The sequence below is a fragment of the Stegostoma tigrinum genome, chromosome 2, assembly GCF_030684315.1.
Source record: "Stegostoma tigrinum isolate sSteTig4 chromosome 2, sSteTig4.hap1, whole genome shotgun sequence".
NCBI classification, from domain to species: domain Eukaryota; kingdom Metazoa; phylum Chordata; class Chondrichthyes; order Orectolobiformes; family Stegostomatidae; genus Stegostoma; species Stegostoma tigrinum.
The window spans coordinates 6,660,817-6,686,596 of NC_081355.1; the positions used below are offsets into that span (position 1 = coordinate 6,660,817).

At 41.3% G+C, this 25,780-nt stretch overlaps 1 protein-coding gene across 3 annotated transcripts in view; it reads left to right on the top strand.

The window, feature by feature from the left end:
- Positions 1-25,780, top strand: part of nek11 (NIMA-related kinase 11) — a 259,421-nt gene that overhangs the window by 98,476 nt on the left and 135,165 nt on the right. For all 3 annotated transcript variants that reach the window (XM_048560290.2, XM_048560280.2, XM_059652020.1), the window contains exons 5-9: positions 381-445; positions 3,634-3,760; positions 15,160-15,309; positions 15,400-15,478; positions 21,442-21,527. In XM_048560290.2, coding sequence (XP_048416247.2) covers positions 381-445; positions 3,634-3,760; positions 15,160-15,309; positions 15,400-15,478; positions 21,442-21,527 — 507 coding nt within the window. The remainder of the gene's footprint in view (positions 1-380; positions 446-3,633; positions 3,761-15,159; positions 15,310-15,399; positions 15,479-21,441; positions 21,528-25,780) is intronic.

A 25,780-nucleotide genomic window follows, 5' to 3' on the forward strand; every position in this document is an offset into this window, starting at 1 on the left:
ATTTCATTTTTTTGGGTTGCTGTCAAAATGCCTTTTGCTTTCGTTAAAGAAAGCTCTTAGCAATGACAGCTGAATGTGGCTCTGATTTAGGCAATTATCCAATCACATCGACTGGAGAGCTGGCCGACTGCTGCTGCAGACAAGCAGATGAAGACATTTAATTGGGAAAAATAAGCATTTGTTCGTTACAGCTTATGCAGTCATTGTTATAATCGTCAAAAAAAGCTTGCCACAATTTGAGCGGAAGCATCTATTTATAGTTATTTCATTATTTGAATACTTTTGTTGTCCTTTTCAGCTACAGGAAGCTGGCTTCTTTTCCCCCCATAAACCTGTGACACTTCTGACTGTATGGTATGTTTTGTTGTTAAACTTTGTAGAAGAATACTTCACAGAGATCTGAAAAGCAATAACATCTTCTTGAAAAATAATCTCATAAAAATAGGTAAGAATTGCTCAGATTTTCTGTTTCCCTTCTCTTTTCAAACAAGTTAACTTTAACTTGAGAGAGAGCTGGGGCACATCTGCATTTATGTGGCTAACGTATGCATCTGTCATGCCAATAAAACAAGCACCAGTTAATTATCTGCCAAAATTTGTTGTGTCTCTAGAGTTTGACTTCCTTCATCACTAACAACTTGCTCTACTTTTGGCTACCAGCATTTTATGGCAGCTTATCATTTTATCATTTGCACACGTTCTGTGCTTAAGAATTGGCACTGAAACAGTTCATAGTTACAGACATGAAATTCCACTATAGCATATTGTGCATTTCTAACCTTAACAATTTATAAGTTCTGCAGAACTTATCTGTTCCCAGTTAACCCAGCATGCACCTCAAATCTCTTTCTTTGATGAATAAGCAGCCAAGTAATAAGGGCGTGCTTGTATGAAATTGCGTTAAGTGGATTGAGAGGACTGCATGCAACCTGAGAATACTTTATCTCACAGTAATCTGGAAATGGATGGATCCAGAATTTGTTTTAAAACACAAAAGCATAATAGCGCGAAGATGGGAGTCTGAAATAAGACTTGAAAAATACTGGAAATCCTCAAAATAAGGAGTGAAACAAACTAAATTGCAAACATAAGTGGAATGGTCTGTTTTTGTGCTGCAAGCATCTTATCATTCCGGGATAGCGCAGATGCCTTCTGTGAAGAAAGAGAGAGATTGATGATCTTTTGTCAGAACTGATTTTAAAACATTGACCTTGTTCCTCCCTTCATAAGATGCTGTCAGACCTGTTAAGACTTTCCAGCAATATCTGTGCTTAAGATCTGTTATATCCATTTTTTTTTGTTTCCTCCGGCACTTTGAGATTAAAATTGAGTTGACATTTGAATGCCAGTGTGTGGGACACACACAGTTATTGATGTTCTTTTAGGAGTTGATGCAAGGAAGGTCTGATAAGTTTGGCATCTCACTGATAAGCAACAGTGACTTTTTTTTAACAAATTTGGTTTCCCATACAGACAAAGAAACAAGACTTGTTCGTAATATAAAATTAGCAAAAATGTAGTAACAAGTTTATAATCAGTTCGATCTATCATGTGTTAAGTGGATCTCCTCCTCTTTGTCTGTCTCTTGCACAGAGCTGCTTTGTCAATAGACATGCTGGCTGAAAATTCAGTCACGTGCCCAATATAGTGGTCCAGTGCTTGACTTGCAGTTTAAATGCTCAGACTGTGAGGGGATGGATTCAAATCCCTGGCATGTGAATTAAGTTTTTAAACCTGGAGTATACAGCTAGGTCTTGGTAATGGCAACTATGAAACTATCATCTATTAAACACCCAACTGGTTCACTAATGCCCCTCAGGGAAGGAAATCTCATGTCCTTACATGTGATTCTAAACCCACAGCAATGGGCTGGACCATTAACCAGCCTCTGAAATAGCTGAGCACATCACTAAATTTGAAATAAAAAATGCAAAATAATGACCTGTCATCAGAAGTTGATGACCAGCTTTGTTTCTGTCTTCACAGATGCTGCCAGACCTGCTGAGCTTTTCCAGCAACTTTGTTTTTGGTCCTGACTTACAGCATCCGCAGTTCTTTTGGTTTTTACTCAGTCTGTCCAGCCTCCCTTCACTGAAATTCTCCTGCCCAGGCAACATCCTGGCAAACACTGCAGATCCTGGAAACACTTAAAATAAAAAAAGAGCATATGATGACTTTTCATCAGAAGCTGATCATCATCATGTTAACTCCATTTTTTTCTTCCCCAGCAGTTGCCAGACCTGCTGAGTATTCTCAGTGTTTTAAGATCAGCAGAAATGGGAGGGGGAATAGGTCATTCAGCCCTTATGAGCCTCTTCCATCATTCAGTAAGATCATGGCTGATCTGTAGTGACCTGACCTCCATTTTCCTCCCTGTCTACCCCCAACCCCACCATAACCTGTGACTTCCTTGGCAATCTGAAATTTGTCTAATTAACCTTGAATATACCCAATGACTCAACCTCTACTATCTTCTGGAGAAGAGAAACCCAAGAGTTACTGACCCTTGGAAAAGAAATTCCTCCCTCATAAGTGGCAGACCCCTAATTTTGAAACTGTGTTCCCTCATCCTATATGGATTGAGACATTGTCTCTAGCACATCCCCTGTCGAGCCCCTTCAGAATCTTGACCATATCAAAAAGGTCACGTCTCATTCTTCTAAACTCCTATGTGTAACTGCCCAATTTGCTCAAACTTCTTTCAAATGACAACACCTTCATTTCAAGAATCAGTTGAATAAACCTTTTCCCGATCTGCTTCCAATGCAAATATATCATTCCTGTTGCAAGGAGATGAAAACCTTACACAATAAAGAGGGGTGACTGAAGAAGGGTCCTGGCCCAAAATATTAGCTTTCCTGCTCCTCTGATGCTGCCTGGCCTGCTGTGGTCATCCAGCTCCACCCTGTCTTATCTCTGACTCCAGAATCTGCAGTTCTTGCAATCTCCAACAATAGACGTAGTGTTAGGAAGAGGCCATTCAGACCACCAAGTCAACTTGATCATTCATGACCGATCTGATAATCCCAAAATCCACTTTCTTGCCTTTTCCCTACAGCCCTTGATTACCTTGCTGGTTATAAATCTGTTTACCTCTGCTGGAGTATATAATGATCCAGACCTGAGAGCCCTCTGCGGTAAAAATATTCTGCAGATTTACTACCTTCTGAGAGAAGAAATTCCTCCTCATCTCTGTCTTAAATGGGTAACCCCTTACTCTGTAACTATGCCGTCTGCCCCCAGACTCTCCTACAAGGGGAAGCAACTTTTCCACATTATCAGTATTCTGTTTTTAGTTTTTAATTAACCTTAGTGATGGTTTGCTGTTGCCTCCTTTAGAGTTGCGCTGTTGTACTCAAGCTATTTTACAAGATAACTGGGACATAGTTTGCCCCATGCGGTGTCCGTGATCCTGTGGTCAAGGTTGAATATTATATCTTTTTGTCATCTATTTCCCTCAGCGTCTGGTGTACGTATTTGGCATGCGACTGACCAGCTGAAAATCCAGGAAATGGAGTGTCCAACTTATCTGTTCTCCTTCACTAATGGCAATGCTAAAAGTTCACCGCATATTTCTAAACCAGGTTGCGATTTCTTGGACATAAAGCATTTTTTCTTTTCCTTGAAATAAAGGAGACTTTGGAGTTTCTCGTCTCCTGATGGGGTCATGTGACCTGGCAACAACTTTCACTGGAACGCCTTACTACATGAGCCCAGAGGTCCTCAGTCACCAGGGTTACAATTCCAAGTCTGACATATGGTGAGTGGGTAGTTGGTATGTTCTGATGAAATTAGTTTCCACGCTGGCAGGATTTGACAATGAATGTCTACATCTCCTTTAGTCCGACTTTCACTTAGCTTATGATCTCACTGAGATTAACCTGGCCAAGAAAGGTTCATTTATTTGTTAACACATTCACAGATTAATCCTTGTTCTACAGGGTCAGGAGAAGGCTAGTTTCTTACCTGGAATTTAATGGCATAGATATATAAGGATCTCCAGGAACTTTAGGCCCTACATTTTGCCTTGAGACACTCATGGACTTATCCCTCCTTCCCAAAAATTCACGTCTTTCACTAGAAACTCTGTGCATTGCATCCATTCTGTAGTCAAATGTGTAGGGGCCCCCTTTGCTGCATCTCCCTCCCAACTCGAACTATTCACCTGTTTGTCTTGGAATGGCAAGCGCATTAAAGGTGCATAATACAATATTATCACTTGGGAATTTTAACCTTAAGATAGAAATAAGGTAGGCAAGTAGTTTCAGTTGCATGAAGGCAAATTTTTAGAAGAAGCCATAAATTAATTTTGCAACAGTGAATTAGTGATGTAAAATACATCATTTCCAAGAAGGCAGCAGGATGGCTATGGTGTTAATTGACAGTGTTTAGAAAGGTGAAATTTGTGACATTCAGAGAAAACAGACCAGAATAAGGTTAGGTCAGAATACTATTTCAGTTCAGAACAGTTTCACACTAGTTGGAGGGTTTTAATTTGTAAGTGTCCATGCTTATGTAGAGGTTTTCAATCTGAGGGGGAATCTGATGAAAGTATATAAAATTTGAGGCAGGGATAGGGTGGATAGCCATAGACTCATATGGCACAGAAACAGACCTTTTGGCCCAACTCAGCCAGGCTGACCAGGTTTCCTAAACTGAACTAGTCCTATTTGCCTGTGTTTGGTCCAAATCCCTCTGAAGCTTTCCTACCAAGTACCAGTCCAAATGCCTTTTAAATGTTATAATTGTACCACTTCCTCTCGCAGCTCATGCCGTACACGCACCACCCTCTGTGTGAAAAAGTTGTTCCTTTAGGTCCCTTTTAAATTTTTCCCCTCTCACCTTAAACTTATGCCCCTTAGTTTTGGACTCACCTACCCTGGGAAAAGACCTCAGAGTCTCTTACCCAGGGTAGGAAATGTCAAACACTAGAGCGCACAGGTTTAAGGTGAGAGGGGACGAGTTTAAAGATGTATGAGGAAGGTTTTTACATTGGAGGTGGTAGATGCCAGGGAGAGCTGCCAGAGGAGGTGTTAAAAGCAGAAATATTAGCAAAGTTTAAGAGGCATTTAGACAGAAACATTAACAAGCAGACAATAGAGGGATACAGATGGGATTAGTTTAGAATAACATCATGCTTGTCAAAGACATGGTGAGTCCATAAGACCATAAGACATAGGAGTGGAAGTAAGGCCATTCAGCCCATCAAGTCCACACCGCCATTTAAATCATGGCTGATGGGCATTTCAACTCCACTTCCCTGCACTCTCCCCATAGCCCTTGATTCCTTCTGAGATCAAGAATTTGTTGATCTCTGCCTTGAAGGCATCCAACGTCCAGGCCTCCACTGCACTCCGTGGCAATGAATTCCACAAGCCCACCACTCTCTGGCTGAAGAAATAATGTCTCATTTCTGTTTTAAATTTACCTCCCCTAATTTTAAGGCTGTGCCCACGGGTCCTAGTCTCCCCGCCCAATGGAAACAACTTCCGAGCGTGCACCCTACATTATCTTGTAAGTTTCTATTAGATCTCCCCTCAACCTTCTAAACTCTAATGAGTACAATCCCAGGATCCTTAGCCGTTCATCATACGTTACACCTACCATTCCAGGGATCATCTGTGCGAATCTCCGCTGGACACGCTCCAGGGCTAGTATGTCCTCCCTGAGGTGTGGGGCCCAAAATTGGACACAGTATTCCAATTGGGGCCTAACTAGAGCTTTATAAAGCCTCAGAAGCACATCGCTGCTTTTATATTGCAACCCTCTTGAGATAAACAACAACATTACATTTGCTTTCTTAACTACAGACCCTACCTGCAAGGTAACCTTTAGAGAATCCTGGACCAACACTCCCAGATCCCTTTGTACTTCTGCTTTGCAAATTTTCTCACCATTTAGAAAATAGTCCATGCCTGTATTCTTTTTTCCAAAGTGCAAAACCTCACATTTACTCACATTCAATTTCATCAGCCATTTCCTGGACCACTCTCCTAAACTGTCTAAATCTTTCTGCAGCTTCCCCACCTCTTCAGTACTACCTGCCTGTCCACCTATCTTTGTATCATTGGCAAACTTCGCCAGAATGCCCCCAGTCCCTTCATCCAGATCATTAATATATAAGGTGAACAGTTGCAGCCCCAACACTGAACCCTGCGGGACACCACTCGTCACCGGTTGCCATTCCGAAAAAGAGCCTTTTATCCCAACTCTCTGCCTTCTGTCATACAGCCAATCCTCAATCCAAGCCAGTAGCTCACCTCGAAAACCATCGGCCCTCACTTTGCTCAGCAGCCTCCCATGAGGCACCATATCCAAGGCCTTTTGGAAGTCTGGATAGATAGGGTCGAAGGGCCTGTTCCTGTGCTGTACTGTACTGTGATCTATGTTCAACGTTCTGTCAAAACTGAAAATAAGTTAGGTCATTAGAACTGGAAATAATTGCTTATGCTATTAAATGCATGAAGAATCAGTTAAGTAAATAAGGTTAAGCTGAAGTGACACTTCACTAGGATTCATTATCTGTAAAGGCTGTTTCTAGGAAATAGGTTGAAACTTTGTTTTAATAAAAGCATGTGGATGCTGGAAATCTAAAATAAATTCGAAACTCAGCAGGTGGAGAGAGAAAGAGAGTTAATGTTTGGAGTCAGGTATGAGTGTTCTTTGGTGCTGAATGGGGTGAGAAATGATGGTTTTTATGGTGTTGACATAGCAGGAGATGAGGGAGGGAGCCAGCAGCAAAAGACAAAGGCAGCAGAACCTTTAATCAAAATGGGGAAAGTGTTCATGCTCTGAAGTTGTTCAGCTCAGTGATGAGTCCTGAAGACTGTAAAGTGAAATTTTGCTTTGCAGTTTATGTTAAAATATTTTTATACGTTCATAAGTATCTTTATTTGTTTTATCTTTTCATATCATTAACTTTTGTTCTTTTTAAAGAACAATGGCAGCCTTGTGTGAATATGGTCAGAGTCTGACCATTGTTAGGCACAAATTAAACTCATAGTCTATCGAGGCAGGTTTCATTGCGGCACCTGTCTTGTCCAATATTACTATCAATTGTGATCATAACACTCGCTCTCTAACGTAAGGAAGACTAAAGCTGTTATTCTAGGCCTCCACTAAATAACCTGCAGCTATGCCATTAATTCCATTTCCTCTTTTTGGTCATGTAGAATGTTATATTATAGCATCAATTAGAGAGCACTTTTGGTAAGCACCACTGTATAAAGTAGTGGAGATAACGGGAACTGCAGATGCTGGAGAATCTGAGATAACAAGGTGTGAAGCTGGATGAACACAGCAAGCCAAGCAGCATCTTAGGAGCACAAAAGCTGACGTTTTGGGCCTAGACCCTTCGGTCCGAAAGGTTAGTTTTTGTGCTCCTAAGATGCTGCTTGGTCTGCTATGTTCATCCAGCTCCACACTTTGTTATCACTGTATAAAGTAGTTACGACTTGAAAGGGTTAACTGACATTGCAGGAGAAGCTCCACTTATCTGGGTAAAAAGGATTGCCCCAAGGAGGATGTAACCCACTCAGTGCTGATACCAGTGCAGTGGGAGAATGTTTCAGTAGTAGTAATGGAAGCTTACTCTTAGGTTGAGTCTGATCTCTCACAAGAGAGTCATGTATCTCTGATGTAATATAACTAGCCATTAAGTTTTATGTAATAAACCTAGTCATTATGTTTGAGCCTTTGCTCTGCCGGAGATTATGTGTGCATGTCATTTCCCACATTTGTAGATTCCGACTGGTGGCGGGAATCTTGCACAAAGCTGCTCAGCTCCAGCATTACAATAACAATGATCTACATTGCTGCCCCATCCCAAAAAGTACAAACTCCTCACCCGTGTCCATCCTCCAAAGGACTCATCTTCATTCATTTCCGAAAATCTCTCTCAACATTGCCCTGATGTCGAATCTGGCTCTGAGCTATCATGCATTCCCTTCCCTAACTTCACCTTACCAGTGTCCACAAAACCCAGTAACACTTCCCAAACTGTTCTGTCAGTTTGTCAGAGATAATGGGAACTGCAGATGCTGGAGATTCCAAGATAATAAAATGTGAGGCTGGATGAACACAGCAGGCCCAGCAGCATCTCAGGAGCACAAAAGCTGACGTTTCGGGCCTAGACCCTTCATCAGAGAGGGTCTAGGCCCGAAACGTCAGCTTTTGTGCTCCTGAGATGCTGCTTGGCCTGCTGTGTTCATCCAGCCTCACACTTTACTGTCAGTTTGTCTTGATGTCTGTACACCTGATTGTCTGTCTCCTCAGCAACCACCTCTTTCACCAATTCTTCAGTCAGCTTTCCGAAGGTCTTCAATTCTCAGTACACAATAGTACAACCTGAGCGACAGGACTGTACATAAGGCAAGGATAAGGCAAGGTGGTTGGGTTGTGTTTGTTTAGGAAGGAATTCCAGGCCTTTAAGTTAGCGACAGTGAAGGAACAATGCTTGGGGAAGGGGTCAAGTGAGACTGCTATATGACTTGCGGTGGATCTTGCAGATGGTGATGTTTACATCTGTCCGCTGCCCTGGCAATGGTTGGAGGGGGACATGGGGGGGAGTTGGAAGTTTGAACGGTGTCGGCAAATAAGCATCATTGGCCTGAGCTCATCAAGACTTTGTGTGCATTTTGGGTCTTCATATTTGAGGAAGGTAGTTCTGCCTGTGGAGGAGCTGCAAAGAAGATTTTCCAGACTGATCCCTGGAATGGCAGGACTGACAAATGAAGAGAGACTGGATTGGTTCGGACTATGTTCACTGGGGTTTAGAAGAATCGGGGAGGGATGGGATCTCATAGAAAATTCTAGCAGGACTAGACAGTAAACACAAGAAGGAAATCCTGATGATCATGGAGTCCAGAACCAGGGGTTGCAGTCTAAGGATATGGGGTAAACCATTTACATTTGAGTTGAGAAATGTCTTCACCCAGAGAGTGATGAGCCAATGGAATTCTTTGCTACAGAAAGTGATTGGGTCCAAAACATTGAATGTTTTCAAGAAGGAGTTAGAAGTAGTTCTTATGGCTAAAGGGATCAAAGGGTGTGGGGCGAAAGCGAGAACAAAGGACTGAGTTGAATGATGAGATATGATCATATTGAATAGAGGAGCAGGCTTGAGGGGCTGAATGGCCTACTCCTGCTGCTGCTTTATTTTCAATATTTTCGTGTCTGTCTTACAGTTAGCTGTCTAACATGAAAGCAAAACTCATTGCACAACCATTTAATGGGACTTTGGCATCACTAATTTGAGCTTAAGTATTTTAGCATTCTATTTACTATTTTCCAATGTACTGAATTGAAGAATTATAAAGTGTTTTCAAAGTGCTCAAGAAACTCTGCCCCTTTCCCTCCTCTCCTCTTGTTCTCATTTTGCCTGTTACATATTGCTGTATAAATTTTGTGAAACTACTCCCACTCCCACTATTTCTTATATTTTATAAAATGCACGACTGGAATTAATCCAAAAGTCTGGTTCCTGGCTCTGCTTTGAAATTCTGGCTGCTGAATCTTTGGGTCATGACCTTGTGCCTTGGATTATTGAGACAGTGACACTCCCACTGTGTGCATCTGTTCCAAGGCCAAAATGTGCACACCAAGCTCTTGCAGACAGCACTAAGCAGATAATCCAGTCTTAGTCAGGATGTCTGAGGACTAAATATCCACAGGAACCTCTCTCTTGGTTATCTTGTGAAAGTGCCTGTAATGGATCTTTTATATTGAGCTGAGAGAGCAGACAAGACCTCAGTTTGTAAAATATTTGCTTGCTGTTCTCTTGTTTATTTTTTTTTACCAATGAGGTGTTTTATCCTTGTCAGATATATAAAGGCAAACTATGGTCCTGCAGTAAATTTGGATATGACATGGGCATTAATCTCTTCATCCGCATAGAATGCTAGAACTAATTAGTAGATGTGTTCCGAATTCAGTTTATTGCAATTAAACGTTTGATTGCAATTTATGTAACAGGGTAGAACATGTATCTGTTGTAATGTTAGTTCCTTGGGAATGTTAATAGACCGGTGAATGGATTAAGACAACCAGAACAAATGCCTCTTGTTACACAAATATTATGGATTGCATAATTTGCACAGAGTTCAGTGCAACAGTTGCAGTTGTGTTTGCTAGCAGTTCTTCCCAATGCTTGTTTCATGCTTTAATGATTGGCAAGCCTTGCATTCTGGCTCCCTCAGTGAATTGTGAGGAGGACATAAGGAATCTGCAAATAGCTGTATATAGATGAAGTAATATGTGGGTAAAATATGAGATTTAATGTGGGAAACTGTGAGTCTGTCCTCTATAGCAGGAAGACTAGAAAAGCTGCATATTACAAAGATTGAGATGGACTGCAGAATGCTGCTGTGCAGAGGGATCTGGGTGTTCTTGTATATGAATTTCAAAATATTAGCATGTGTGTACAGCATATTAAAAGTTATAATGAGTTATAAAGAAAGGCTGGATAGGCTAGGAAATTTTTTTCCACTGGAGTGTGGAAGGCTGAAAGCTGACCTTCATAGAAGCTAATAAAATCATGAGGAATGTACATAGGTTTAATGGTATTGTCTTTTCCATAGAATGGGGGATTTCACGACTGCGAGCACATTTTTAAGGTGAGAGGACAGAGATTTATAAAAGGCATGAGGCAATTTTTTTACACAGGAGGTGGTTCACGTGTGGAATGAACTTCCTGAGGAAGTGGTGGATGTGAGTATAAGTACAACATTTAAAAGACACTTGGAAAAGCTCATGAATAGGAAAGGTTTGGAGGGATATGAGCAAGGAGCAAACAAGTGGGATTAGTTTAGCATGGGATTATATTCAGTATGGACAGATTGGATCAAAGGGCCTGTCTCCATCTGTATGACTGTAGTTATGACCCTAAGTAATCAAGATAGCAAAATGGAATGTTGACCTTCATTGCAAAGAATGAAGTATAAAGGTAGGGAAATCTTATTACAATGTAGAGGGATTAGAAAGGCCACACGACTAGAATACTGTGTCCAATTTTCATTAACTGATCTAAAAAGGGACATATTTGTGCATTACAGTCAGTTGAGAGAAGGCTTACTCAGTTGAGATGTAGGTGTTGTCTGATCTTATAGAAAAGTGTAAGATTCAGAGAAGGTTTGACTGGGTAGAGGCTCAGAGGATTCCCTCATTGAGGTACCTGAAACTAAGGGACAACTTCAAGAAAACAAGCCTCCAATTTAAGATGGAGATGCAGAGGTATTTCTTTTCTGAGAGGAATGTTACTGTTTTGAATTCCTGAACCCAGAAGGCATTGGAGGCTGTGTGATCAAAAATGTAAAAAGGTTTCTCTTTAATGTCAGAATGTCAATTTTGATACATCAGTTCTAAAAAAAAGTGTGATTAAGTTGAGTGCTTGGCAGAACCCCTATACTAAAACAAATGAATAAGATGTTCATACTGTTCTGAGGAAGGGTCATCGGACCCAAAAAATTAAATCTAATTTCTCTTCACAGATGTTACCAGACCTGCGGAGCTTTTCCAACAACACTTGTTTGTGTTTCTGATTTACAGCATCCACAGTTCTTTTGGTTTTTATTTAAGATGCTTATACTGTTGTGTTTATGTTGGGCAGAATAAACACGTTAAGGCATTAGTTTGGCTTTGACTTCAGACAAGAAGTTTCCTGGTTTTAAGTAGGAAGTGCTGCAAGTTCAATGCAGAAGGTAGAATATTTTATTTTAGTTGTGGAACCAGTTACCTCGGCAGAAATGATTTCCAGTTTGTGAAGCTTCTAAACCAGGAGAGTTTGGATAGAAGTCTTCAAGCTGGTAAAACTGAGAAAGTTAAGGCCAACAGAATTGTGAAAGGCTGTTGCTAGAACCTTGGAAAAGAATCATACAAAATAATCGCAATGTCATAGGGAAAGAAAACTAGAAAATGTCAGTTAAATAAAGGCTTAAAAAGCTGAAATGGGATTGGTATTTCCTGGGATTGGATCTCTGTTGGCTGAAGTTGGGAAATGGATTAAAATTTTGTTTTGGGACTTCAGTATGCATACTTAGCTTTATTCGTTTTTTTCTTCCTTCTTTATGTTCTATTGTTAAAGAATACCTGCAGCCTCATATGAACACATTCCAGTGACTAACCACTGATTTAAAAAAAAACTAACAAGCGATGTTTCATCCTGGAGCTCTATTCGAATTACGTTCACTCCCTCCCCCGTCAATGCTCAGCAGCAGCAGTATGTACTATCTACCAGATGCATTGCAGCAATTCACCAACGTTGCTTAGGCAGCACCTACCGAACACATAGTTACTTCCATCTAGAAGGATAAGGGCAGCAAATACATGGGAACACCACCAAGTTCCCCTCTATGCTACTCACCATCCTGACTTGGATATATACCAGTGTCTTTTCACTGACACTGGATCATAATCCCTGAATTGCCTCCCTAAGAGCATTGGGGTCAACTTACAGCACATAAACAACAGCAGTTCAAGAAGGCAGCTCACCACCACTTTTCAAGGGCAACTAGGGACAGGCAATAAATGTTGCCTTAGCCAGTAACGCCCATACCCCAGGCATGAATTAAAAATAAACTTGTTCAGCATTACCTTCAGCTGGGATCATATCAACAGGGTGACTGAATACGTTCAAAGATGAATTAGATAAACCTTTAATCGACCAAGGTCAGAGAGGTGGTACAGGAAGAAAATTAGCATTAAGGCCACAGTCTGACCAGCTTATTGAGTGTACAGCAGACTTGAGGGGCTGAATGGTCTCCTCCTGCTCCTGTTTCTTATGCAAAAATAGGAGAATGTTCCCTGACTTTGATCACTCAAAACAGGAAGTTGTGCTGAGCATAAAAAGTCAAGAACTCTTATCTGTTACATCCAACTCCTAAAAATCTAGAAATAAAAGTGAAGACAGAAAGCAAAGTAAGTTTTTTTTTTGTGTGACTTGCATGTGAAAATGTGTTTAAATTATTCTGTTCAAATAAAATTGGTAAAACATTCCAATATTACTAGTTAATATAGAATCATTTTACACAAATATTACTTTTTGACTCGGGGAAAGCCAAATGCAATAAAATATTTGTTTTATTTCTTTTTCAAATGAGGGACTGCTACATTTGCTATTTTCTACCTCAGTTGTATGTTAAAAACATATTGGATATATTTTCATGCAGCTAGCAATTCGTTTTAAGGCGATTCAGCAGCATTTCTTCTTGCTTAAAGACAGTTCTCCAGTTTTCAGACTTCTCCCATTTGCAAATTGACAATGCTGGACAATCACCTGAATGGATTGGGTGGAATACTCGTCCATTAAACTGGTTATACTGGAATTCCACAAAAACAGACTGGCATTTATATAGCAGCCATTGGTGTTTACCAGCCAATAAAGGGTTTTAGGAGAGTAATTACTGACATTGTGTTGGAAACCCATCAGCTGGTTTGCGCACTCTAAGCTCTCTCAAACCAAAAATGACCAGGTAATCAGGGTGACAGGATTGTCCTGAAATGACAGGCTGAGTAGTAATTAGGGGCCGATGTTCTTTGGAGTTTACAAGCATGAGATGTAACCTCAATGAGAAATACAAGATTCTGTAGGGTCCTGAAAGGATAGACTCTGTGTGATTGTTACCCCGATTGAAACTGTAGTCTCGAGATAAGTTTGACATGCGGAGAAAATTACTTCACTCACGGGGTTGATATCATGTGGGAAACTGCGAGGTCATGCATTTTGGCAGAAAGAATACAAGAGCTAAATATTACTGCATTGGAGAAGGACTATGGACAGTTGCAGCACTGCGGAATTTGGGGGTTCCTGTGCATAATTCACATAAAGTTAGCATACAGCTCAGCAAATAATAGGGAAGACAAATGGAAGGTTGGCTTTTATTTCAGAGGGAATGGAGTACAAAAGTAGGAAGGCTTTGCTGAAACTACACCAAGCACTGGTCAGACCACAGCTGGAAAACTGTGAACAATTCTGGGTCCTTTACCTGAGGAAAGATGTACTGGTATTGGAGGCAGCCTAGAAAAGGTTCATTAGGTTGATCCTGAGAATGGAGGGGTTTCCTGACGAGGAGAGCTTGAGGAGGTTGGGCCTTGATTCATTGGAGTTTAGAAGAATGAGAGGAGACCTGACTGCAAACATATGAGGGCACTTGATAGCGTAGATGTTATTTCTCCTTGTGGAAAAGTCTAGGATCAGAGGGCATAATCTCAAAATAAGGAGTCGCCCATTTAAGACAGAGATGAGGAGGAGTTTCATCTGTCAGGGGAAGTGAATCTGTGCAATTCTTTACCGCAGAGGGCTGTCGAGGCTGGATCATTAAGTATACTCAAAAGCTGGGATAGATAGATTTTGTAATCAGTAAGGGAACTGTTGGTTATGGGAAAAGGCAAGAAACAACTCTGTGGGTTATCAGATCACTGCATGTGTCTGTGTCATAAGATGATAAAATTAGATCTTTACTGTCAGGGTAAACTGTTGAGTAAAACAGGTGTGAGTTTTATGAAATACTTGTATTTCCAGCCAGGATGCAGAAGCTCAGAATTCTAAAATAGTTCAAAAAGTTCTAAATTTAAAGAAAAAGAATTAGTTAACAATTTGTACTCGCTCATAATTCTGAAGATAATCAACAGCAGCAAGATAAGATATTCAAACTTACCATGTTCTTTGTGGGACCTGGAATAGAAAATGGTTAGGAATAGATGGGAAAATTATTATTGTCTGTTCTGATAATACACACATTGAAATGGAAATTGCTGGAAAAGTTCAGCAAGTCTGGCAGCACCTGTGGAGAGAAATCTGAGTTAACGTTTTGGGTTCAGTGACTCTTCCTCAGAACTGTTCCTAGGAAGGGTCACCGGACCTGAACCATTAACTCTAATTTCTCTTCATGGATGCTACCAGACCTGCTGAGCTTTTCCAGCAACTTCTGATCTTGTTTCTGATTCATAGCATCAGCAGTTCTTTCGGCTTTAAAACTTTAATTTAGTTTGAAATTCATTAATAGTAATTAAAGTCCCAATGCAAAAGGCCAATGTTTATTCAGCATTTTAATTTTGGACCTCAGCTATTCTTTTCTTATTTTCAGTCTAAGTTTATCAATATTGTATAATATATTTATCAATACATCATGCATAAAGATTTTCAATTCTCCCCCACTTCCCCAGGTCTCTGGCATGTATTTTGTATGAAGTGTGCTGTTTGGATCATGCGTTCACCGGCCATAACTTCATGTCAGTTATCCTGAAAATTGTGGAGGGTGAAACTCCATCACTGCCAGACAGGTATTCCAGCGAGCTTAATGCTGTCATGACAAGGTATGTGTACCCTCACCTGAAAAGATTGTCTGCATCACTGTGTATTTCTGTAATCTCCCTCCTCAATGTGCTGTACTTTCTTCCTCACAGCATGTTGCAAAAGGATCCATCACACCGTCCGACAGCTGCGGAAATTCTCAAAATTCCATATATTGATCAGCAGCTCCAGGTATATGTGTCAACATGCACTTAGTCCTTTACACGGTACCATGCTTATCGTTTCAGCCTTCAAATAGTTATACCTCAGGGATTATTTGAGGTGAACTGTATGGATGTACTTAAGAGAAAGCTAGACAAATACCCGAAGGTGAGGGAAGCTATGGGTTCTGAAGATCGCTTTGGATCGGGAAAAACTGAGCTGAGCGCAAAAATTAGCCTGGCCTGTTTATGCTAAATCACTGATTTCTGTGCCACTTATCTAATGTTACATCATTACTTTAGCCACATTACAATGGCCATTTCAAGTGTAGGTTAGAGATTTGTAATTAACTCAACCTCCTGCCTTCCCAGACTCTGTTCCACCATTGTCAAGGCATAAGCCAGGAGTGGAATGGAATACTCCCTACTTGCCTGGATGGTTGCAACACTGACAACATTCAGGAAGCATAACATCATCCAGGGCAACGCAGCAATTAGCATCCCATCCACTACCTTCAACATTCACTCTGTCCATTACTCATACATAGTGGCTGTAGTGTGCACCATCTGCAAGATGCATTGCATCAATAAATCAATCATAGAAGCAGAACATTTGGCCCATCAAGTCCACACCAACCCCATGAAAAGTATCCTACCCAGACCCACCCCATTCCTGTACTTCCAATGGCTAATCCACTAGCCTTCACATCCCTAGACACCATGGGCAATTTAGCACAGCCAATCCACCTAATCTGCACATTTTTGGACTGTGGGAGGAAACCGGAGCACCCGGAGGAAACCCACACAGATACAAGGAGAATATGCAAACTCTATCCAGACAGCATCCAGAGACTGGAATAGAACTTGAGACCTGGACACTGTGAGGCAGCAGTGCTAACCACTGAGTACCATGCTGCCCAGGTTTCAAATAAGATTACACATTTGGAATGTGATTACAGATTCCAAACCTGGGACCTCCACTTCCTAGAAGGCAGCAGATCTATGTGAACAATGCCACCTGCAAATTTCTCTTTAAGTTACATACAATCCTGATGTGGAAATATAGTCTCGTCCCTTCCTTGTTGCTGGTTCACAATTCTAGAACCACCCTGATAACAATGCTGTGTGGATCACCTGCTCTCTACAACTGCAATGAATGAAGAAGGTGGATCACCACTACCTTTACATGTGAACATAAGAGCAGGACGTCAAAGCAGCAGTAGACCATTTGGCTCTTCTGAGCCTACTCTCCCATTTGACACAATCATAGCCAATCTGATTGTGGTTATGGAAAATGTTCCCTCTCAGCCGCACGGCTACATAGGCAATCTGAAGTTTTGCCCATTGCCAAACGGTATAACAACGCATTGACTTCTGGCTTTGGATGCCCACGCACTGAAATAAAAGTTAGTGGGAGTATTGGTTTCTGTTTCACTTTCTTGTTCCCTTACCCCACCATGACCCCTGATTCCTTCACCAATGAAAAATCTATGCACCTCAGCCCTGAATAAATTCATTGACCCAGCCTCCACTGTCTCTGAGAAAGGGAATTTCAGATTAATGAGACTCAAAGGAAGCATTCTCCATAATGTCAATTTAAAAGGGAGACTGCTTGCTTCTAAACTGAGTACTCTAGTTCCACAAGAGAAAGCATTGTCCCAGTGTTGGCCTTATCCCTTGGGATTTTATAGTTTTAACAAAATCGCTTTTACTCTTCTAAACTGCAGTGGTCAAAGGCTCAATTGGTTCAACCTTTTACCATAAAATAAAATTGTACACAGTACTCTGTATGTGGTCTCACCAATGCCTTGTATAGATGCACTAAAGCTTCCCTATTTTCATGGAGATAGCAAGAACTGCAGATTCTGGAGTCAGAGATAACACAGTGTGGAGCTGGATGAACACAACAGGTTAGAGGAGCAGGAAAGTTGACATTTCAGAAAATTCTGAAGGGTCCCGACCCAAAACGTCAACTTTCCTGCTCCTCTGATACTGCCTGGCCCGCTGTGTTCCTCCGGCTCCACACTGTGTTCCCTATTTTCATAATCTATTCCGTTTGTAATATATACTATCGTTCCATGTGCCTTCCTCATCACTTGCTGTCTCTGCAAAATGCCTTTATATGATTCATTTACAAAGATACCAACATCCTTCTGGACCATCATTTTCTGAAATCTCTCTGCTTTTCTATTTGCCTTGCCTTACTTTTTCACACATTATGTTTCATCTGCCAATTGATCTCTATCTGTTTGTACGTCCATCCATCTTTACCTCCTCTTGACAACTTACTTTTCGACCTATCTTGGTGTCTTTGGCGAATTTACCTTCAACTCCTTCATCCAAGCTATTTATTTAAATTGCAAATAGTTGAGCCCCAATACTTTTTAAAGAAGTTTATTTACAGGATTAAGGTGTCACTGGCTGATCAGCATTTATTGCCTACCTATTATCGCTCAGAAGGCAGTTAAGAGATAACCACATTGTTGTCGGTCTGGATTTGCATGTAGGCCAAGTCCGGTAAAGTTGGCAGTTTCCTTCCCTAAAGAATATTAGTGAACCAGATAGGTTTTTACAACAATGGATTCATGGTCATCATTAGACTCTAATTCCACAGATTTATTGAATTCTGTTTCAAATTCTACAATCTGTCTGAGTAGGATTTGATCTCAGATCCCCAGAACATTACCTGGGTCATTGGATTAACAGTCCAGCAATAATACCACAATTCACTTTATCCTAACTCACACGCTTCCTTATTGCTAACCAATTCTTTATCCAAGTGATTACAATACCCTTTACACCATGTATTCTTACTTTTGATGTGGCCAGTCATGGAATGTCTCTGAAAATTCAAGTACTTAACATCTAAAAGTTCTCCTTTATCCGCGGTGCTTGTTAGTTCCCCAAAGAACTCAAAATAAATTGGTTTGACACAGTCTCACTTTCAGAAAACCATGTTGATGCTGTCTGATCCCATTATGATTTAATGAAGTATAACCCCTTTAACAATGGATTCTAGCCATTTCTCTGTGACAAATACTATGCTAACTGGCCTATATTATTCTTCTTTCTATCTCCCTCCTTTCTTGAATAAAGATGCTTTAGATGTTATTGTCCAGTCTACAGAGAAATTTCCAGAATTTATGGAATTTTGGAAGATTGTAACCAATGCCCTACTGTTGATGCATTTTTTTCAGGATGCAAGCCATTAGGTCAGGCCAACATGCCAGCCTTTATGTTCAATAATTTTCCCAGCAATGATTCCTTGGTGATGGCAATTGTTTTCAGTTCCTCTACTGCTTTCACTTCTTCATTTACAAGTATCTTTTGGAAAGTGTTCTGAGTCTTCTACAGTGAACAAGGTCAGAAGTCACATGACACCAAGTTATAGTCCAACAGATTTATTTGAAATCCTAAACTTTCAGAGAGCTGCCCCTTCGTCAGGTAGAGTGAGAGAAGTGCACAGGCACATGATTTGTGGCCAGAGAGATCAAAAGATCATACAAATGGTGTGAGTGAAGTGTCGACAGGCTGAATAATAGGTCTCTGCAGGTGATCAAAACTGTCAGACAGTGTAAGTAAATTGTCAACAGCTGAATAACGAGAGAAGGAATGACCTATACCTATAATATGATTAAATGAGGCAGAGAGATAGTTAAAAAAAATTTAAATAATGTGGTTCTGGAGACAAACCACTGGCTGGAATGACATGATAAATATAAGAGCCACATGCATAGAGTCTAACCAAAGTAGTAGGTAATCCAAAACTGTCCAAGCTAATTAAATTAGAGACATCATAACAAGTTACGGTGATGGTGTTAGAACAGGACAGTAGGAAAGATTTTACAGATACAGAACAGTGCGGTGGGGGTCACATGTAGTGCGACATGAACCCAAGACATGGTTGAGGCCATATTCATGGGTACAGAACTTGGCTATCAGTTTCTGCTGGGCGATTCTGCATTACTGTGTATCTTGAAGTCTGCCTTGGAAGATGCTTACCTGAAAATCGGAGGTTGAATGTTTTCCCCAACTAGGAGGGAACGTTCCCGTCTGGTGATTGTTGCACTGTGGCCATTCAGCTGTTGCCATAGCATCTGCGATGGTCTCACCAATATACCATGGCTTGAGGCAGCCTTGCCTGCAACGCCTGAGGTGGACAACATTGGCCGAGTCACATGAGTATCTGCTGTGTATGTGGTGGGTGGTGTTACACATGTGATGGTAGTGTCCATGTTATTGATCTGGCATGTATTACTGAGGTTGCCCTGGCAAGGTTGTGTGACGTTGTAGTTGATGTCATCCTGAAGGCTGGGTAGTGTGCTGTGAACAGTGAAGGTACCCATTGAGATATCCTCCAGGTTCACTCTCTTAAGAGGACCAACACTCACTGTGATTACACTTTACTTTCTGAATTTCATATAGAAACTCTTTCCATCAGTTTTTAAACTTCTAGCTGGCTTTCTTCCAGTCTCTAATTGCTGCTCCTTCCTTTTATCATTCTCTGCTGGTTCTCAAGGGCAATGACTGCTGGCCTTGCCAACGATGTCGATATCCCAGAAAAGGAAATAACACCAGCCAGAGTGATGCCAAACTGGATTTTTAGAATTAATCTCCAGTTTTAAAAGCCTTATTTTTAACCAATTTTAACGTGTTGGCAAAAGACTCTGTGATCAGCAATCCACTCTGCCATTCTCTGCTCGCTGATAGCAGCATTTGCACCTTGAAGGGGCAGACAGCCTGAAGCAAGAGCCTGCCTTTATAAACCAGCTATAATCCCCTCCCATTCCCAGCTCCAGCGGGGTAAGTTCCCCGATGCCCTTTGGTGTACAGTCAGTTTATTTAGTTTGAGGGCTCTCTTTATTGTATCAAGTTTATTTCTTCCTTGCCTCCAGAATTTGAGAAAGAGATAGGACAGTTTTTGGAAAAGCCTGGAGGCTCATTTTACAGAAAGCTGCAATTATCAGCCACAGAAGTAAGTGATGAAGAAACAGCCCTGGGCCTTTTTGTATCCAGGCTGGAAACTGTTACAAGACGCTTCTTCATTTACTGACAGATAAAGGAATCAGGAAACCATGAGAATAAAAGCTGAGTGAATTCATCAGTACCTTCAAACAAATCTTTGAAATGCAGTCAGCTTGGGCAGCATTTCTTCCACTGACAATGTCAGACAGTGATAGAAGGGAAATCAGAAGCTATGATTCCCTGAGAGGAGTCAGACACTGATAGATGAGCACTCAGAACCTGGCATTTAATTGATTCTGTTTTTTAACTTACATTCAACATGAGTCAGCGTACTTGGTGTAAGTAAATGCCCATTGTTACAGAATTGGTGCATTACACATGATGTCCCATTAGCTTGCAGCATGTGCATTGCATTGTTTTAATGACTCTGCCTTGTTGCTGATATTTTGCTTTTGCGGAACACACCGGGGGAAACTGCGTTTCACAGCTTCTGGTTATTTACACAATAAACGTTTACAGCTGCATTTCCTAATGTTCCCCCATCAGCTGTCTTCTGGTTTCAGCCATGCACTCCTTGTTACTTTTTTTCCTTTATGCATTCATGGGATGAGGGCGTCACTAGCTAGACCAGCATTTAATGCCCATCCCTAATTTCCCAGAGGGTAGTTAAGGGTCAACCACATTGCTGTGGGTCTGAAGTCACATGTAGGCCAGAGCAGGTAAGAAAGGCAGATTTCCCTCCCTCAAGGACATTAGTGAACCAGTTGGGTTTTTCCCGACAGTCAAAAATGGATTCATGGTTGTAATTAGATTCTTAATTCCACATATTTATTGAATTCAAACTCCACTATCTGCTGATGGCAGGATTTGAACTCAGGTCCCCAGAACATTATCTGGGTCTCTGGATTAACAGTCCAGCAATAATACCACTAAGCTAATGCCTTCCCTTGTGAATGTGTGATTGTTCAAAGCACCTTACAGCAGCGCCTTTTATCATTGTGACCTAAATTCCTTGTGTGTGAATTGCAGAACATCAAATGCAAGTTTTCAAACATCACCATGAAAGACAAAACAATCAACTCTCAGGATGAAGCTCTTCAAATCAGGAGTGCTTTGTAAGTAAGATCCAGTGAAGAGTCTTGATAAAGCCAAATACCTGTATGCCCTACTGGGCTAAGGGCTCGTGTAGTGCAGTGGCAACGTCTGCACTTTGGGACCAGGGGACCTAAGTTCATAGCCCCACGTTCCACACAAAAGTATATCACAACATGTCTGAACTGGTTGATATAAAAAATCATAATCTGATGTGTTTCACGGTGCCTGAACTTTTATTTTCTGGTAAAAGGAAAGCTGCCAAAGTCCCGGAGGGCTATATAGGCTGCTCTGTTATTGGAGAGAAATAACTGGTGGTAAGTTGAACCTGAGAATAATCACATCTCAGGAAGGTAGGTTCTGGGGCTGACTGACTTACTGAATATTTCAAGGGTGAAGGCAACAGGAGCAGGAGTACACCCTATGGTTTTTCAATTGAATCCTCTCTGACTTTCAATATGATTATGAATGAGACAAATTAGGAGCAGGAGTAGGCCATTCAGCCCATCGGGCCCTCCTCCATCATTCAGTCAGTTCATGGCTGCTCTGATTGTAACCTCAAATCCACGTTCCATTCTGAACTTTTCACCCTCTTGTTTAACAAAAACTTATCCCCCCGCCTTAAAAATATTCAAGGACGCTGCTCCCACCAGCTTTTCAAGAACAGAGTTCCAAAGACATCCAGCCCGCTGAGGGAAAGGAAATGCACCTCATCTCTGTTTTAAATGGGTGACCCCTGATTGTTAAAGAGTGATCCCATAGTTGCAGATTCTCCTACCAGAGAAAGCAACCTGCCCATGTCCACCCCATCAAAACCTCTCAGGATGTTATATGGTCTCAGACCTCACCTCCACTTTTCTAGTCACTCCTGATATCCCTCCATTCCCTGAGAGGTCAAAAATCTGTTGACTTAATATTCAACATCCACAACTCTCTGAGGTAGAATATTCCAAAGATTCGTAAGAGTGAAGAAATGGAGGATGTTCCTGTGGGAGAACTTTTGTCTGGACTTGGAGCCGGTCGCACGTGTGCATGTGCGATGCAGGCAGACCCTTCGGTCGAACTAGCCTATGCTGACCACGCTCCCAAGTCCCACTTGTCCTGCACTTGGTCCATATCCCTCTAAATCTTCGCTAATTATGAACTTATCCAAACGCCTAATATCCAAATTCTTATCCAAATTCTAAATGTTGTAACTGAACCTCCATCCATCACTTCCTCTGGCAGTTCATTCTGCACACAAACCACTCCCTGCGTAAAAAGTTGCCCCTTGTGCCCTTTTTAAATCTTTCTCCTCTCATCTTAGAAATATTCCCCCTAGATTTGAACTCTCCCACCCTAGGAAAAAGATCTTTGCTGTTCACCTAATCTGTGCCCTTCATGATTTTATAAACCTCAATAAGGTCATCCCTCAACCTCCTGTGCTCCAGTGAGAAAAGTGCCACCCTATTTTTATAGCTCAACCCTCCAATCTGGTCAACATCCTGGTAAATCTTCTCTGAACCCTCTACAGTTTAATAATGCCCTTCCTACAGCAGGGTGACCAGAACTGTGCACAGTACCCCAGAAGAGGCCTTACCAACATCCTGTACATTCTCAAAATGACATCCCAACTCTGATATTTAAAGGTCTGAGCAATAAATGCAAGTTTGCTAAATGCTTTCTTAACCACCCTGTCTACCTAAGACACAGGATCTAGAGGAGCCCATTCAGCCCCTCTGGCCTATTTCACTACTCAATCAGATCACAGCCAATTTGCATCTTAGCTTTGTCAACCAACGTTGCTGTGCATTGATCCATAGCCCCATTCAGCCAAAAGTCAAACTCAGATTTCAAATTATTACCAGAGCCACAATCAGCTGCATTTTTGCGCATGAGACAGAGTTCCAGACTTTGACCTCGGCTTTGCATGATGAAGTGCTTTCTAGCTTCTCTCCTGGGGAGTGTTTCAGGCCTATAAATATTAAAACTGAGGCTTGCTACCTTATGTTAATATTTCATTGACCAACCTAGTCCCTGTGAGCAGGTTTCCTGCTTCTTGCAAAACTGGAAGTGGGCAGGATTTGAGATTTTCAACACTTTTACACAGCACCTGTTTTTCAGGCCACCTTCATTTGCAGTTTTCTTGGTGCACTGGGATGGATAAAGTTAAGGATGATTGGGAACAGTTTTGACTGCCCATTGATACAATTGAGTGGTTGTTTGTACATAAGTCTCACCAATAACTTCATTAAGGGGTAGGAATGATTTGTTTAGTGAACGCAGGCAGCTGAGTGCAAATGCAGAAAAGGCTTTAGATGTTTTACATCCGAAACAGTGTCTCTCAACGTGTATTCCTCCAGCAGTCTCAGTGGAGATTCAGAATCAAAGTAGACTCCGATCTATTCTTTGTTTTATATGTTTTATAAACAGAATTCACGTCCTTAAATCTTGTGGTTCATGAGAATGCCTGTTCTTGTTTATGGTTAGCATCCGACTTTACAAGCCCTTCATTCAGTGTCAGTGACAATGACAACAACATTGTGATCTGAGTTGTTCTGAGCCAGGGATTGTTACCGTGAGGCCTATGTACTCTAATTGACAAAATTAGTGCTAACTGTCAGAAGTATTAATCTGATATGGCAATACTTCGCACTTTTCTGAGTGGAAATCAAGAAATACTTGCATTTACGCAGCAAACGTTTAGACTCTCAAGACATTCTGAAAAGTATTAGGACTGAGAAATAGTCAAGTCCTAAAGTGTTTGACAGTCAATGAAGTTCTTGCAGGGTGCACGGCAGCCAATTTGCATACAGCAAACTCCCATATAGAGCAAATTGATAATGTCCCGATAACCTATGGATTAATGTTGGTCAAGGCATCGAGCAAAACTGCACAGAGAGCCAGGATCTTTAATCTACCTGAACACCTCAATGAAATACTTCGTTTGAGAGAAGGCACCTTCTGCAGTGCTGCATGTCCCCAGCAGTGGCAGTGTCTGTTTAATTTTTGTGGAGTCAGACTTGAACCCACAGCCTTCTAAAACAGAGACAACAATGAGTCACAGCTCACCCAACTAAAAAGTGCATTATATCCCTATCCTCTGAGGATGTCTTTCATTCAGTGGCCATGCACTCACCAATTGGTCAGAGGCAAATACTGTATATAAGGTGATGGTCAATTTAACAAGGTGGAGTTTTGCAATGAAAGGAAATTTTAATAAATCCTTGTAAAACCCTAAATATTGATCTTTATACCTGAGGGTATATTCCAGGGATAGGAGTACCAATTGTGTGTTTCCTGGTGGTAGATTTACTTTGATCCCAGTGTTGGTACTTTTTATTCACCAGAGAGAATGGACATTTAGAATAGTTTGATATACAATCTCCAGCTGTTATTGCCGCGGCTGAATGCAGAGGAGCCGCGCCCTTTATTTTCTGCTCAAGGCACGTAAGAAACGGGAGCAGTAGTAGGCCATTCAGCCCTTTGTGACCTATCAATAAGATTGTGATTAATACTTTGATACTGAAGTGGCTCTTACCAAAGTTACAAATGGCATCCTATTGACTGTCCTTCTTGCCTTGCCTGCAGACTTTGACATGATTGATCACCTCTTTCAAAGTCTTGGCACTGTCCAATTCTGGCCCCTTGAACATCCCCCAATTCTAAGGACTGCATGACTGGGCCCATGCCTTCAATCACCCAGACTCTAAACTGGAATTCCCCTAATATTTCCTCTTTTAACTCTGCTTTAAACATACCACGTTGACCAAATGTTTAGTCATCGCCCAATATCTTCACTTGTGGTTCCATCTGTTATTTTGTTTTATGACACCTTGAAATACCGTATTTACTGAAAGGTATTGCATGAAGACAAGTTGTTGTTGTTTGATGTCCTACTTTAAATCTACCTTTTCTGACAAACTATTAGTTGGCACAGCTGCCACCTTAGAGATATAATAAAGCTGACATAAACTGGTGTACATCACACATTCCTCTGAAAACATATGCCCCCCCCTCCTTACTCTTCCATGGGCTGTTGGTGTTCCTGACAAGGCCAGCATTTATTTCCTATTCCTGATCACCTTTGAACTACTTTATTTGCTTTGTCATTTCAAATTGCAGTTAAGGGTTAACAACATCAGTGTGGCTCTGGAGTATAGAATCCCTACGGTGTGGAAACAGGCCCTTCAGCCCAACAGTCCATGCCGACCCTCAGAGCATCCCACCCAGACCCATCCCCCTCTAACCCACACATCCCTGAACACTGCAGGCAATTTCCCATGGCCAATCCACC